This window comes from Dryas octopetala, chromosome 2 (genome assembly GCF_963921425.1).
Source record: "Dryas octopetala chromosome 2, drDryOcto1.1, whole genome shotgun sequence".
Lineage (NCBI taxonomy): Eukaryota > Viridiplantae > Streptophyta > Magnoliopsida > Rosales > Rosaceae > Dryas > Dryas octopetala.
Window position 1 is genome coordinate 30,063,662 of NC_141367.1, and position 16,281 is coordinate 30,079,942.

Below are 16,281 nucleotides of genomic sequence, written 5' to 3' on the forward strand. Positions count from 1 at the left end.
GTATCATATGATCGAAAAGAACCATTCTGATTGATCAGCTAGCTGCAGCTAGCTAAGCTCCCTGCCCATAAAACCCCTGCTCAGTAATTTATTTCCTATTTTTTTTTTCTACTTTTTATGGGAATTAATATAGAATAACACAGTATGTTAGAAAACCAGCCCATTGAATTGCAGTACAAGTATTAAATTTACGGCCAAAGTATAAGTTCTCTAGAAAGCAGTTGAGATACTCATTACTTTGGTTGCAAAACCTCACCTAATTCCTATCCACAATTCAAAACTTTTTTTTTTAAATTAACCTGTCAGGTTTAATTCAACAAATTGATGGCCGGTATATATGTTTATGATATGGACGTACAACTAAGACAGGCAAGAATTTTGGACATGCATGCATAATTTTGACAAAATATTAAAGAATTAATATTCAACCACCCACCATCGATCCGCCATCACATAATGTTTCATATATGGTGAAAAATGCATGCCCTATTGTAGGCCTGTGGCATGCACTATGCATGCAGCTAGTTCGTGATTTTCATAGTATTTATGATGCCTTACAAAACTTGAGGCTCAATAAAGCATACACGATAATGCAGCACCTAGTGAGTTCATACTTTAGGAGCACTGGAGAGAAAGTGGCCTTACAATGCAGGCCAAATGGGTATTTAAATTCATGAATCAATTATTGGTTTTTTGTCGCTCCAAACAAACCATTCATATGAATTAATTAATGAATTAAATTTTACCAAAAAAAAAAATATATATATATATATATATATAAGTTAAGTTATTCATTACTAATAGCATGCACGAATGCCTTTTGAGATAAAATCTTCATATCTAATTCGCCCATCAACACTGGTTGACTGCCTATCAGTAATACTAGAGCCGACGGTGTTCAAGATTAGTAGTAGTAGTAGTGCTCTATTACTAATAATGTTAAGGTTTAAATATTAATGTATTAACATTAACATTGATTTCAAATCCATTCTTTAAACTTGCAGGGTTCCGATCGAGATCTTAGGGTAGGTATATGTATATGGACTTAATTATGCAATTGAATGGTCCTAGCTAGCCAATCCATGAGGGGATTGGGCGAGTAGAAATTTGGTACATGAACACAGGGCTAGTAGCTAGTCTACATATGTAAATAGTATATAGTATATATATATACCTTTCCCCACCCACCATATATGCCTTGGACTCGGAGTGAGATTTGGTCACGACAACTTTCATTCTGCTAACCTACTTTAATGTGTATATAATTCCACTTTGCCGGCTTCTTAATGTTTTTTAGTAGACCTTTTGGCATTAATAAATTAGAAGGACGACAACTGAAATTAATCCTATAAAGTAAGGAGTGAAGTCAAAATCAAGCAACATTTCTATGAAGCATAACCAAGGAATATTCAGAAAACATTCAAACTGGAACGGCTTAGAGATTTTTTTTTTCTTAATTACAAAATCAACCATCAGTTTCAGAACAAAGAAAATTAAAGAGACAACACCATCATAATCATCATCACCAGAGTCCAAACTCCAAAGGGCACAACCCCAATTTTTTGAACACACATATAAAGTCGTCTAATCTGAACACAAGTCGATTTTTATCTACACTAGGGGTGTGTTTCAGACAGATCGGATCGGAAATAGAGTGTTTTAATTTCAATTCAAAAAATTTCAGAATGAAACTTCAATTTCAATCGATTCCAAAAATCAGAATTTCAACATCTCATTCTAATTCGGAATTTTCAAATTTTTCAGAATTTTTGGATTTTTTCGGAATATTACATTTTCGAAACTTTCGGATAAAAATTTGAAATTTTCAGATAAAAAATCGAAATCTTCACGTTACCTTTTATTATTAGTAAAAACAAACAAAAAAAATTAGTAATTACACGTACAAAAAATGTGGGTGTTTTTGTTAGCATTTATGTTATTATGATACACATATATTTATAATGTACATATGTTTATATTAATAGTATTAGTTATTTTTTTTAATATATATGTATGTGTATGTTTGAAACAAATAACAAATTAATGAAACATATAGTAAAAAACTAAATAAATGATATAATATTAATATAAATATGGAATAAATTGACATAATTTCGGAAATATCAAATCGGAATGCCGTTGAAAAATTTCAGAATTTTTCGGATCGGAATTCGGATTGGATCGGAATTTACAGATACATTCCAATTCCAATCTAATTTTTTTCGGAATTCTATATTTTCGGATTTCGAATTTAATTCAAACGTTCCAAAATTTGAAAATTTTGAATTGAAATCGGTCGGATTCGGATTTTCCAATCCAAATCACACCCCTAATCTACACCAATTGGATATATCGATTAGTACGTCAGTAGTCACTCAACTATATAATTAACTATATATAGATTATTTGGTGAGTGGACGATTAAAGTATTAAACAAATTTGGTGGAGCGTGCAATGCTTATATATGTTTGCCACACATTCTTCATTTAAAATTTTAAATACATGAAAACCAATGTGGGTAGTCCACCATTACTGTAATGCTCTGTAATTAGATTTGGCCCATCATGATCAATATATTGATGATATATATCTTGTTCTTTTAGGTAATTAAAGCTAGCTAGGTAGCACCTCCACCATCCTCTCAGTTTTAATAAATGTTTTAAAACAAAGCATATCCTTAATTCACGTCTTGGTGCTTTGAATCTCTTTCCTGTGAATAATTGAAGAATTAATAAAGTTCATTATGATATAAATTGAATGGATGATAAGTAAGTGAGCGGATTTATATGCAGATTGCAGCAATATTCCACATGCTTTTAGGAGTGGATCGATTAGGAGATCGATTGATATAATTAAACGATGGGTCCAGTAGTACGTACAAGTGTACAACGTACCAACATCCAATATTAATGTTTAGTTATAAAAAGCCTCCAATGGCATATCCAGTTATCCACGTCTACATGTTTCTAGTGTGCAAAGCCAAATTGCCTTTCTCAACTTTATTTAATTTGCGTCTGTGCTTTTTGGCTTGAGATATTGGCGGCATTACCAAGTAACTTTTAATATTTAGTTTGTTACTCTTTTCTTTCTCCACATTGAAATGGCCTTCGATCTCCACTTTCAAAACGAATGATGATCAGCTAATTAATCTAAATTAACATGATACTGAAATGAGAAATAGGAGCAATAGGAATTGGTAGCTGCAAAAGTAGCAAATTAGTGTGTGTATTGATACCCCATACCAACGTGTGTACTGTGTAGGCTGGGTCTTAACATCTATTGCCAAGGAGGCAAGGACTTCCTAATCCTACCTATATCCATGTTTTCTGCAACTAAAGGTTATGTACCACCTAATGGTAAAATGTTAGGGAAGTTATTTGACTCATTTTAATAATCACTTTACTTTGACCCAAGTTTTAAAAATTTTATTTGGCATGTCAAATTAATAAAGCATAGAATATAGGATTCATATGTTGTTGGTCAAGTTATAGACCACTATATTGAGTCATTGATCCTATACTCCTCAAATTCATTGTTATATACTATGTGTGTAATGCAATGTAATCATGTGATAACTACGATAGACTACTACACTTGTAGTTATCATATACTCGACAAATAAATTGCCTTAATATTCAAAAGAATTAGTTTTATAAATTTTCTAGAAAATGAGTTAATTAAAGAGTAAACTTGTAGGCCAACTATTGGTGAAAATAAAAAGCTTTGAAGATTCTCAATTGTTAATTAAGGTAGAGAAAGATTTAAGGAAAGGTGAAAAGAAGGCTACATACATTAATACCTTTATATGTCATATGTTGTAGACTTGTAGCCCAATCATTGGCATTATTATGTTTAATTAAGTTCTTGTCTTTTGTTAACTTAATCTTAATATGTTGTTAGTTAACTTTGTAATGTTGTGTGGCTGAAAGTTGTCCATGAATCTCCAATACAATCAAATCGTGCACCATGCTCTTTAGTGGCTTTCCATGCCTTGGACAATTCATTCAACGTCCATCAATCATGACACTGCATGTCCCAGATGTTTGTTGTTATCTTGTTGGCTTGGTGCAACAACAAATGTACCACCATCCTTTCTATCCACAACGCCTGTCCCAAATGACAAGTGATTTTTTTAAAATTTATTTTTCAAATAAAAAGGTTTTTTTTGTAGTTGAACCTTCATAGGCTACACAATGATGGCCTTGGATGCAGAGTAGGTCCATTGTTAATAGTAATACCCATAGCTTAATACAGAGTGGGTTGGAAAAAAAACCAATAAGTGGCCCAAATCGGAAGTGGGCTCAAATTATTAATACAGGTTCAAGCCCAAGACCCAAAACTCTTATTATTTTAGCGCCAACCGCCTACCTCAACGTCTAAAACCTCCAATAACGTCACATCAAGGTCGCTATTCCAGCATCTTTAACTTCAAGAACCTCATTCGATGCGAAACCCTCACTGTGAAACCCATTAAAATCCCGTACGGTTTTACCGCTGTTTGGTACAACCACCTGCAAATTGAAAACCCTGCCTTTCACTCTTTTCTCTCTTCAATTTATTCATCGCATTTTGTTCCAAATCTAAAATCTTAGTTGCAATGCATCACCACCTCGTTCTGATTATTGAGAACCCTCTAAACGACGCCGAATATCTCCTCGTGAGACAGACGCGGCCACCGAAATTCAACGATGAGGAGTACGACTCGTACGTTGATTCCGATCTCTGGGACTTGCCCTCCGCGCAATTGAACCTTCTAGAAGGACAATCCGAGCCCTCAATTGCAGTGAAAGGCGCAGAGTCGTGCTCAGAGAAGATCGAGTTGACAAAATTCGATATCGGTTCGGCTCTCAGTCAGGTATTTGTGAATTTTTATCGTTGCATTGCTGATTTTGATTGGGAATTTCGGATTTTATCACTTATATTTATTAGTTTAATAGGTTTTGGAACAAGTAGGGTTTAAGGCAGCTGATGGTGGAGATTGGAGGTTCTGGAAGTATGTGGAGGAAGCTCAATTTGGGCCTGGGCCGCCCATTAATTCGGTGTTTTTTAGGGGAAAATTGGTAGCTGCTGGTCAAAATTTACAAGGTTTGCTTATATCAGTGTCGCTTTAGCATTTATTTATTTATTTTAACTTAATATAATATATAGTTAAATTGCTCTGATTGCTGAACTTGTTCGATTTTATTTCCTCTCGTTGCTTGGGTTTGATAAAATATTTTTTAACACTGAAGTATAGTTCAGCGGGGACATAAATATATGAGTAAACTTAGACGAACTGGTAGTTTTATGTCTAAAAGATTAGGCAAATCCAGTAGTTCATGTAATTTAAGCCGTGTCGAGAACTTCAAAATGGTAACAAATGTGTTATTTTGTTAAGAAATATGCAACTTATGTTAAGGTTCACATGCAGAGTCTTTTAAGTGGATGTCCATCCAAAGCTGTCTAAGCTGGCTTGTGGAAGTGAAACCAAGCAGTGATCGTGTGGGGCCTTTGATAGTTACTGGTCTTCTAAATGAATCTTTACAATCAAGAGAGTTGAAAATCCCATCCACCTTACATTACCAGGTTAGCTGTGTTTTGACTTACTGCAATTTTCTAGTTGGATTGAATGTACCACAATAAGCAACAAGGATGAAGTACTTGGAAGTAGTGATAAGGAAGCTTAACTCCTTGGAGTTACTAGAATGGTTTGGAATGGTCTTTATCAAGCATTACAGATTCAGATCTGTGTTTACGTTCTTGTAGAAACTCTCTTCATTGTCCTTTACATGCAGCGTATTAATATATCTTTTGTAGGTTAAAGACTTATTCTCAATTTCAGGAGTATCCTCCCGGTGTTGTACTTGTACCTATGGGAAGCAGGACAGCAAATCCTTTTTGTACAACAAACCTGGTTGTTTTTGCACCTAAAAGCACTTCAAATGACAGTGGGAAGAATGGTTTTATCGCTTCTGGAGATGCATTGATAGTGGATCCAGGGTGCCGGTCTGAATTCCATGAAGAGGTATGACATTTTAGTTTGTTCTGCTGAGGTTTTGCTCCACTGCCTCTGAAAAATGGTTTAGTGTTAGCCTTCTAGTGCAAAGTCTTGTAATGGATTCTTTGATAAATTTTTTATGATCAGCTCACACAAGTTGTAGCTGCTTTGCCAAGAAAGTTAGTTGTCTTTGTTACTCATCACCATCGTGATCATGTGGATGGTAAGTTAGTTTTTGTAAAACTAGGAAAATTTAGGATAAGCCATCCTTTTATTTAACTTTTGTGTTTGGCCAAATTAAATTGATGTGTGGACATTTGTTCTTTTTCTTTTCCCAGGTCTTTCAGTTATTCAACGTTGCAATCCTGATGCTACTTTATTAGCACATGAAAATACCATGCGACGCATTGGGAAAGGTTGCAATTGGAACATTTTGTGTTTCCATTCCATGTCTGACTATTTAATAATGTCATACTATAATTGAATGTTTCAACATTTATAATTCTCTGACCATAATTTTGTTTTCTTCTTTTATGAACGCCTTTTATTTTTCATCTTTCTATTATTATTTGTTCTACTCTTCTTAAGGTCTGCTTAGGAACTTATACTTATCTTTGGTTGTACATATGATAGATGACTGGTCTCTTGGCTTTACTGAAATTTCTGGAACTGAAGAGATTTGCATTGGTGGCCAGCGATTGACTGTCATTTTTTCTCCGGTATTGCTCCAATTTTTTTATTCAAAACCAAATCATATTTATGACAGGAATTGTAACAGAGCAAGAAACCCTACCACATTCCTTTTTTCTCTCTTGGAAGTTCAATATTTGACGTGAACCATTAGAAGCTCACTTGTTTTCAGATACTCTTAGGCTAGACTGGCTAGTTATCTTTCCATTACTCTAATTCAAGTTATTTACTGTTCAGTTACTCTTATATGTTTTCTATAATATTAGCTCCAATGACTTATAGTTTCTTAAGAAAAAGCATAATCAAGGTTTCAGTTTCATATTTTTGGCTAATATTTTGATTTAGTGTTTATTAATTTAATCTTTCTATTTGATATAGCTTCTGAAATTTAATCTGATATGAAACCTAGTTCTCTATTGGTTTCTCTGAGAAAAACAATTCTTTTAATCAGGGACATACAGATGGCCATATGGCGCTGCTTCATGCCAGTACTCACTCATTGATTGTTGGTGATCATTGTGTGGGGTAAGATAGAATAGAATTCTGCTTTGCTATGAGTGCCCTAACCTATGATTTGATTTGCAGAATCTGAGTAAAGACTATTCTATTATGTTTTGAAATTATAAAAGAAGAAAATAACTTAGGTAGACTGTAACACACTATGAAATTTCTTCAAAAACAGTGTCAAATCGTGAAGTAATGCTTCAGCTTGCATTAAACTATGCTTCAATCCACAGGCTCAGTTAATTCCAAGGAGTACAAAAACAGTAGAATAGTACAATAATTACAGATGGGATAAATTAATTAACAATGAAAAAAAAGCATAAATTATATATGAACAAGATAATTTTTTGACAAAGTTATTTTTTCTTTTCTTTTCTTTTTTGCGTTGTAAAATTTGTGTTCGATAATGAATGAGGCCCCTAGGCTGAAAATTTTCTAATTGTGGTGTTTATACCTCATATGCACTCACACCAATGAGCATGAATCTTGAAAACCTGAGCCTTCTTGTTTACGTTTCTAGCCTTTTGCACAAACCTGACTAGGTTTAAAATAAAATGAAAACAGACCATGAACAGTGTATCTGCTGTTCTGATTTGTATTTATATTATAGGAAATTTCAGTTTTTATTCTTAGACTTAGGTTTTTATTATACATCTGGTGTTTTTGTCTGCTGGGGCTGCTCTGCTAAAAACAACTCTGGTTTGTTTCAGTCAAGGTAGTGCTCTGCTGGATGTTACTTCCGGGGGAAATATGGCTGTAAGTTCATTAAAAAGTCCTATTCATGGTATATTATTACTTCATTTAATTTCCTCTAGCCTAATTGACGAGAGTGGCATGACGCACTATACCAGAAAAAATAAAAAGAAAAAAGAAAGAAGCATACTAATGATTGAATGGTAGAGCAGAGATTAAGAATTATGGTGTATGTTACATGCTATGTTGGTTTAGCATCTTCACTTTGCTATAATTAAATGCATATAAATATGTTTGTTTTTCTTACCACCTGCAGGATTACTTTCAATCAACTTACAAATTTATGGAACTTTCCCCACATGCTTTGATCCCCATGCATGGGAGAGTTAATCTTTGGCCAAAGCACATGCTTTGTGGATATCTCAAGTATGAAACATAATCCCCCCCCCCCCCCCCCCCCCCTTCCCCTTTTTCCTTTTTCCTTTTTGTGTGTTTGGTAAAATCATCATCACTGTTCTTGGCCAGAAACCATGATTCAAGAAAACATCATAGCACTGTATTAAATGTAATCAGACGGATGAGTCTTACTTTTCAGGAACCGCAGAGGTAGAGAAAGTTCCATCTTGAAAGCAATAGACAATGGAGCAGAAACATTATTTGACATAGTTGCAAACGTATATTCTGAGGTTGATCGTAGATTTTGGATTCCTGCTTCATCAAATGTGAGGCTTCATGTGGATCATCTAGCCCAGCAAGATAAGTTACCAAAGGTAACATTTTCCAGGTTTCATGACATAATCTCTTTCCTTGGCTCTATATCAATGCAAATTAACATGCATATGGATGGTTGAGTTGGGTAGCTCCCGTACACATAATGCTGCAAGCATACACATATTAAATCCAAATTCAAACAATTCCATTTAAGGTGTGCAGGGATTCTCTTTAGAAACTTTCCATTGCAGTTTGGTTGCATTTCCTGACAAGGTGGGTAAATTATGAGCTTGGAAGCTGCTCTCTCTTTGGCCCACTCAAAAACTACCTTTAGGTTGGACTACTTTCCTTCCATTTTGCCCCTTAACTTATATTGATTTTTATGATATAACTCCATTTGCAAGTTAGTTCAATATAACCCCATCTGCAACTTCATTGAATCCTTGACATATATAGAGCCCAGACAAAGAATTTTGAATTCTATAATATATGTCCATCATTATTAATATCAGCATCAGAGAACAAAACATTACTTGCAATATTGATAATGAATTCAAGTGGGGCTTAATAAATCTTGCTGCATTACTCCATGTAGGAATTTTTTATTCAAAAGTTCCAGAAAACTTGTGGGTTGCATTTCTTCTCTCGATGGATGTGGGCATACCTTAGTAGCGGTGTCCAATCAAAGTTTCGGAAGCCAAGGATATCTCAGTTTTTTGTTGGAGGTGTGGTGGCTAGCTTCGCAGTGTTGTACTTGTTTAAAAATAGGCTTACTTCCAAGTAAGACCCTTCATTGCTTTTTTTTAGAGTAATTGCCAGGATCAGGAACATGCTGTGTGTTGATAAGATTATATGAAGTTAAAAATAAAGAGTAATGGTTGACATTCTTTTTCAGTTCTTTTGTCTGTTAATCGCAACCAAAAATCCAATCCTACCCCGATCCGTCAGTCCATGACCCATGACCACCGTTAACGGTTTGTTGTTGCTCAAAAGAATTACGATCCTTGCTGGTTGTCGTGAGACCGAGTCAGGATTCATGACATGCATGATTGTGGATCATGACGGACTTATTTGCTCAGCTAACTTCAAAATAAATAAATAAGTATCTTAATCCAATTTTACCAAGGAAAAACTGGGAAAAAAAGAAGAAGTTAGAATCACCTTCTCAATTGGTATTCTCTCTCCCCTCGAAATCCAATTACCCAAATATGGACAAAAAGTGATATAATATTTAAATACAATTCCGTCCCAAAAAAATATAATTTGTTTAATTTCAATGGCGGTTATATGCCCTTTTGAATCTATTTCCATTTCTAAAACCAAACACATGATATCGATGACCTTTGCTCCATGCTCTCTACTTATGCGGGTGAACCCCATGGGCCATGGACCATGATATCCCATTCTATCATCACGTTTTCAGGGTTGTGATGGCACATCTCATGTGCTCTCTCTTGCTTCTGATCAAAACGTTTTAGGCCTACCCATTTCTCAACCACACTCTTTTGCTCCTTGGTACAACTGAAGAGTACGTCCCTCACACATCATTTCAGTTCTCACATATGAACATGAACTATATAATTATCAGGCTCCTTGTTTTAAGTTTTCACCCACACAACGAGAAGCACATACACAAACATACAGAGATGAAGCAGGGCAAGCTCACCCCGTTTGTCAAAACCACCATCACACTCTCTTTGACCATGGCATTTTTCGTTTTCGTTCTTGGCATGTTCATTAGCGATCACACTAAGAAATTCATAAGCTCATCAGAGGACTTCTTCCCTCAGCTGAAGACACTTTCTGCACTCTCACCTTGGCCTTCCTATGCACATTATTCTCAGTGCAACTTTTCTTTGTCCTCTCATTTACTGCCTCTAAGAGGATCATTGAGAGACTACATAGCTCCCAAGGAGCTATGGCATTCCATGAGTGATAAGGAGCTAATCTGGCGAGCTTCTATGGTGCCACAAGTCATGGAGTACCCCTATAATCGAACACCAAAAGTGGCATTCATGTTCCTAACAAAGGGACCATTGCCATTGGCACCACTTTGGGAAAGGTTTTTCAGGGGACATGAAGGCCTCTACTCAATCTATCTCCATGCAGGACCCGACTTCAATGACCAGCCGCCGGAGTCCTCAGTGTTTTACAAGCGAAGGATACCAAGCAAGGTCACAACTTTATCTCCTACTTCCAAAAAGAACCCAATTGACATTAATGTTTATGCAATTAAATTCACAATTTCTTCAAAATGTATGATGTGCAGGCAGTTGATTGGGGAAAGCCAACAATGGTTGAGGCAGAGAGGCGACTATTAGCCAATGCCTTACTTGATTTCTCCAATGAGAGATTTGTGCTGCTCTCTGAATCATGCATACCTCTATTCAATTTCACCACAGTCTACAACTACCTTGTCAACTCCAACCACAGTTTTGTTGGCTCATTTGATGACCCAAGAAACACTGGTCGTGGGCGTTACAACAGGCAAATGTGGCCAACCGTGACATTGTCAGATTGGCGCAAGGGCTCACAGTGGTTTGAAATTCACAGAAAGCTTGCCATAGAGATAGTATCCGATGTGAGATACTACTTAACATTTAAGGACCTTTGCCAGCCACCTTGCTACATGGATGAGCACTACTTGGCAACTTTTGTGACCAAAGTTGGGCAGGGGATGAACTCAAACAGGAGCCTTACCTGGGTTGATTGGTCCAGAGCTGGCTCACACCCTACAACGTTTGCGAGGAAAGATGTGACAGAAACATTTCTGAATCGGTTGAGACATAGGTTTGATTCTAATTGTACTTATAATGGTGGCATGAGTTCCATTTGCTTCCTCTTTGCTAGGAAATTTCATCCAAGCACACTAGAGCCTTTGCTAAAAATGGGTCCGGCTCTGTTTGGATTTAACTAACACCTAGAGAATGAACCAGCTTCTTATATAACACAGAGAGATTTTTAACTAGTTTGAACTTTGCACTTATATATGATCAGAAGAACAATTGAGTGACTCAGTTTGCATAGAGAAACTTAAAACAATTGTAGTTTTGTTTTTTTGCTGGGACAATTTGTCATCTCTCATTAGGGGCAATAGCTAGAGATATCAGGGACATCAAGTTTGGAGCTTTTGCCAGCTTAGATGTCCTAATTGTATGCATGTTTCTATCATTTAATTACTATATATGGGATCAGGAAAATTCTAGAAGGCAAAGTTGAATTGGAAATGGTGTTGAGCTTATTACTTGGGGGATAAAAAGTGGTAACTGGGTTGGGTGAAAAGGAACCGCGTGGAGCTGTTGGCAAGAAGTAGAAGAACAAGTCATCATCCTTAGTCATTCCTCAATTAAAGCAAAGATTAAAGATAGAGAGGTAATGGGTGATCAGTTGACTGGCAGAAGAGCCTTCCTGCAGTTTGCATTTCACCGCTTGTTTTGCAACAATCAATATCACACATCAATTAATCAAGGAGTAAAGGACCAGGAGGAATCCTTATCTAAAGTCTCCGTATAGGGATGGATAAGCCACCATAATAGAATGGACCAGAGAGACCAGTTTTAAGTTTTAACTTAGCTTTGAATTCGGAATTTTCTTAATTAGTCACAAGTCTATGTTGGCATGTCGGCATGGGTAAAAAATTCTCATTTCAAAGACCAAAAAAGTGTATGCGTGTGCATGGCATCCATCCCATCATATATATTCCGCAAATCATGCTTTTTATTATATTGAATCATTGACAAGTCATCAAGCAAAATACTAATTAGTAGGCTTAGTCCTTTCACTATACAATCTCTTTATATTATTTTTTTTTCTTTGACCGGAATCTTCTTACATTACTTGAGTCATCATGATTCCAACTTATTTGTTTGGCACAAGATTTGTTACCATGTATTCTTTATTCCTGAAATACCCTTTTGCTATAAGAACGGATATGAATGGAACAAAAAAAGAAATTAATTATGAACCAATTAATAGTATTTCTTTAAAAAATCGGGAAAATCTAGGTACCCTCGTCATGATGAAACAAATTAACTGGTAATCAGTCTTAGTATTCGGTGCGCAATGAAGAGTCATTTCACCAAAAGAAATTACAGGTGGAGCATAAATTGGTGAAATTGAACTTTCATCTTTGCAAAATCAAAAAAATAAAATGAAACACGCTATTTCCTATTGCAGACAAATCGAAATGGAGGGGCTTCCAGCCCCTCCCCTACGGTAGCTAGAAAGTCATCAGCAGCATACATACATATATATCTGCTTGCGTTTCAGATTTCTTTGCTTTGATTCTTTGTTGTTTCATATTTTCTCAGTTGGTCCTCTTGTGATCTCCAACTTTTTGGTGATCAAGAATTGAAGTTTTGTTGTAAATATTTACAATAATCAATCTCTCTTTTTCTAAAATGAAGAATCAAAATCTAAACCCATTAAGCCTCTTTTCAAAACCCTTGAATGGCCAACTCCAACTCCTCAAACTCCTCTCTTATTTCCTCCTCTTTGGTGGTGGTTTAACCCTTGGACTTATACTTGGCCTCTTGTGTCAGAAAGAGTACTCTTCATTTCCTCTTCAATCTTCAACTCCACCTCCTCAATCCTCCTTCTCAGCCACAACATCCAATATGAGCCACACTCGTATAGGATTGAAGGAATATCTGAAGCCCCCCAAGGTCTGGCACGACATGGACGATGTGGAATTGCTATGGAGAGCTTCCGTGACTCCTCGGATTCCGGAATATCCATTCCATCGAGTTCCCAAGGTTGCTTTCATGTTCTTGACAAAGGGTCCTGTTCTTTTGGCCCCATTGTGGGACAACTTCTTCAAAGGCCATCAAGGCTTGTACTCAATTTATGTGCACTCAAATCCACCATACAATGCATCATCACACCCAGAAAGTCCTGTTTTTCATGGCAGAGGAATTCCTAGCAAGGTCAGTTTTTTGCTTGCTTCACATTGTTTGCATAAATTTGTTATGTTTCTGTGATTTTGTTTGGACTTCAAATTCGTACATACTCAGGCTTCATAAATCATAACATAGATGATAGAATTAATTGAAGGAGTTACTAATTGGGGATATGGGGGTAGTACAATACTACAATGTGATCTGCATTCTTTAGACTTGTATCTTTGGGGGGAAAAGGAGTTTTGAAAGGGACAAGTGAAAGTGTCTAGATATAGACTGTGACAATGTATAATATATTAATATGAAGTTGATTGACTAAAATGTTCAAACTAAATGGTTGTTGGCCAATGACTATTTGCTTGATTAAGAGGGTGCCTACTCTTTTTAGTTTAGAGCTTAGACAAACTACCTACTTAGAGCACATATTTGGTATGGCACAGCTCATAATCAAATCAAGTGAAATTGTAAATCCTTGGTTCGTGAACGATCACCTTCACTAATGTGGAGCATAACTTTCAGTAATGTAGTGACTATGCACACTTCATTAAATGTATTTATGCATAGTATAAACCAAAATGAACCACTTATTCAATTGCGTATCGTAGAATGTTACATTTTCTTCTAAATTGTTTAATGGTTTTGGTTGAGTATATTTTACATCGAAACGTAAATTCTTATCTTATAATATACTTTATATTTTACATTTTATTTCAGAAAGTAGAATGGGGACATACAAACATGATCGAAGCGGAGAGCCGGCTACTGGCGAATGCTCTTCTTGACATCTCAAACCAACGTTTTGTTCTGCTCTCAGAATCATGCATCCCACTCTACAACTTCTCCACCATCTACTCTTACCTTTTAAACTCCAACCAAACTTTTGTTCAGGTCTATGACGATCCAGGCCCAGTTGGACGGGGCCGATACAGTGACAGTTACGGCCCACATATCTCACTGGCCCAATGGAGGAAAGGATCCCAGTGGTTTGAAATGGATCGAGACCTTGCCATTGAAGTTGTATCGGATCGAAAATACTACCCAGTTTTCCAGAACTTGTGCAGAGGCTATTGCTTTGCAGATGAGCATTATTTGCCAACATATGTAAACATCAAATTTGGGGAAAGGAATTCAAATAGGAGTTTGACTTGGGTTGACTGGTCCAAGGGTGGGCCACACCCTTACGAGTTCATGAGCCCAAATGTGACGGTTGGGCTTTTGAATAGCATGAGGAGTGGGTATGGTGCTGGATGTGTATACAATGGAAGGAGGACAGATGTTTGTTTCTTGTTCGCCAGGAAGTTCCCTCCTGCTACTTTGGACAGCCTGCTCAGGTTCGTGCACTTCAACTGATTGATGGATTCATGATCGAATAATTTATTCATTGTTTCGATTGATCAAGTGTAGTGCAGTGCAGAGTACAAAATGAATATGGTCCTTCAACTTTCTAAGTTACCATAAGCTTTTTTCTTGTATCAACAAAAGCTAAAAAAAAAAAAAAAAACTTAAATAAGTTTGAAATAGCTTTAAATAGTCGCATATTCTTTGATTTATATGTATGAACTGTCAAACAGTTTTAATAATAAAATTGTATAAAAATGACTTCTTTTGGGACACGTATAAAAATGATATTATACAAAAGTACACAAATTTAGTATTATATTCACTCTAATTTTGTTACTTATTGTTTTTCGGTTACAAACGTTGAATTTGTTTATCGGTTTCAATCGGCCCTATACAAAAAATATAAAGCTCAAGCCAAACTTATGGGCAAATCAATAGAAATTAATGTGACGATCCAAAATAATTGCATTGTGGTATGTTAGACTAAAGCTCCGTTTGGTATTGTTTTTTTAGGCTTAAAATCACTTATTTTGACGATTTTTTTTCCAAACCCCGTTTGATAAAGCAATAAAGTCCAACTTTTTATTACAGCCTAAGGCCATTGGCAGCGATTTTAAGAAGCAGCTTCTTAGATGCTTTTGAAATTCACTTTGCGGAGAAACTGCACGGAACCGGTTGTTTTGTTTAATGAAATATTTGAAATGCCCAGAATGTCCTCATTAGGTTTAACAATTTACATCATTATATCACCCAACACCTTCTTTTCTCTTATGTTCTTCTTCGTCTATCTTTTGTTCTTCTTCCTCTTCCTCTCTCTTTTGCTATTCTTTTTCCATCTTCTTCTTCTTTATTCTATTGAAGTTCTTCCACTCTTTAAGCGCACAAAAATCTAGATAAATTTCTTATCTTTTTTAATTATCAATTCTTCCCGTTCTCTTAAATTTTAGGGTTTATATAATCTATTGTTTTCTTTTCTTCTTAAAATCACTTGCTCTATGTTTTCCATCCTCTCTCCCACAACCCCAATACATTAATATCTCTTGATTTCAGAATTTGGAACTCCAATTGTCAAATTTTAATTTTGTTTAGATTTAAGTTTTTCATTTTTGAGTGATTTTTTATTTTTAATTATGTTTTCATTTCTTTGTTTCTAACTTTCTATTATTCAGTTTTCCTTACGACTCATAATTACTCTTGAGCTCTCTCTAGGAGGATTCAATTTGACTGTGGTATTCCTATGAATTATCTAATATACTTCATATATAGTGATTGTGTATAGATTATTGAACTGGATTAGGAGCAATTAAGAAGGCATCTTTCATATGTTTTAAGTTCAGAACTTTAGTTTATCGCCTTTTAGGAGAGCTTGTCTGGTTTACAGTACTACATTGAAAAACTGCTATATTAATAGATTGATTCCATGAAAACCAGATTAATAGATTGATAAACTATTATTTGTGGTCACGT

At 35.7% G+C, this 16,281-nt stretch overlaps 3 protein-coding genes across 5 annotated transcripts; all 3 read left to right on the forward strand.

The window, feature by feature from the left end:
• Positions 1-4,411: 4,411 nt before the first annotated feature.
• Positions 4,412-9,469, forward strand: LOC147295482 (Metallo-hydrolase/oxidoreductase superfamily protein). 3 transcript variants are annotated; one of them, XR_015120266.1, is made up of 13 exons: positions 4,413-4,855; positions 4,938-5,085; positions 5,411-5,565; positions 5,822-6,004; positions 6,125-6,200; positions 6,316-6,393; positions 6,611-6,696; positions 7,119-7,192; positions 7,882-7,927; positions 8,181-8,290; positions 8,460-8,634; positions 8,790-8,909; positions 9,171-9,309. XR_015120266.1 is itself a non-coding variant. In XM_086231399.1 (13 exons), the coding sequence occupies exons 1-12, from the start codon at positions 4,598-4,600 to the stop codon at positions 8,861-8,863; spliced, it is 1,455 nt and encodes a 484-aa protein (XP_086087525.1). In that variant the 5' UTR covers positions 4,414-4,597; the 3' UTR covers positions 8,864-8,909; positions 9,171-9,309. The 3 variants fall into 3 exon arrangements, 2 of the variants coding, with proteins under 2 accessions (XP_086087524.1, XP_086087525.1); XM_086231399.1 differs by having other exon boundaries at positions 4,414-4,855; positions 8,798-8,909; XM_086231398.1 differs by lacking the exon at positions 8,790-8,909 and having other exon boundaries at positions 4,412-4,855; positions 9,171-9,469.
• Positions 9,470-9,578: 109 nt separating this feature from the next.
• Positions 9,579-11,838, forward strand: LOC147295483 (glycosyltransferase BC10-like). Its single transcript, XM_086231400.1, has 2 exons — positions 9,579-10,749; positions 10,845-11,838. Exons 1-2 carry the CDS (start codon positions 10,138-10,140, stop codon positions 11,490-11,492), a joined length of 1,260 nt encoding a protein of 419 aa, XP_086087526.1. The 5' UTR covers positions 9,579-10,137; the 3' UTR covers positions 11,493-11,838.
• A 974-nt stretch (positions 11,839-12,812) lies between these two features.
• On the forward strand, positions 12,813-15,130 carry LOC147295484 (glycosyltransferase BC10-like). The gene is made up of 2 exons (XM_086231789.1): positions 12,813-13,500; positions 14,188-15,130. The coding sequence occupies exons 1-2, from the start codon at positions 12,976-12,978 to the stop codon at positions 14,821-14,823; spliced, it is 1,161 nt and encodes a 386-aa protein (XP_086087915.1). The 5' UTR covers positions 12,813-12,975; the 3' UTR covers positions 14,824-15,130.
• Positions 15,131-16,281: the final 1,151 nt, after the last annotated feature.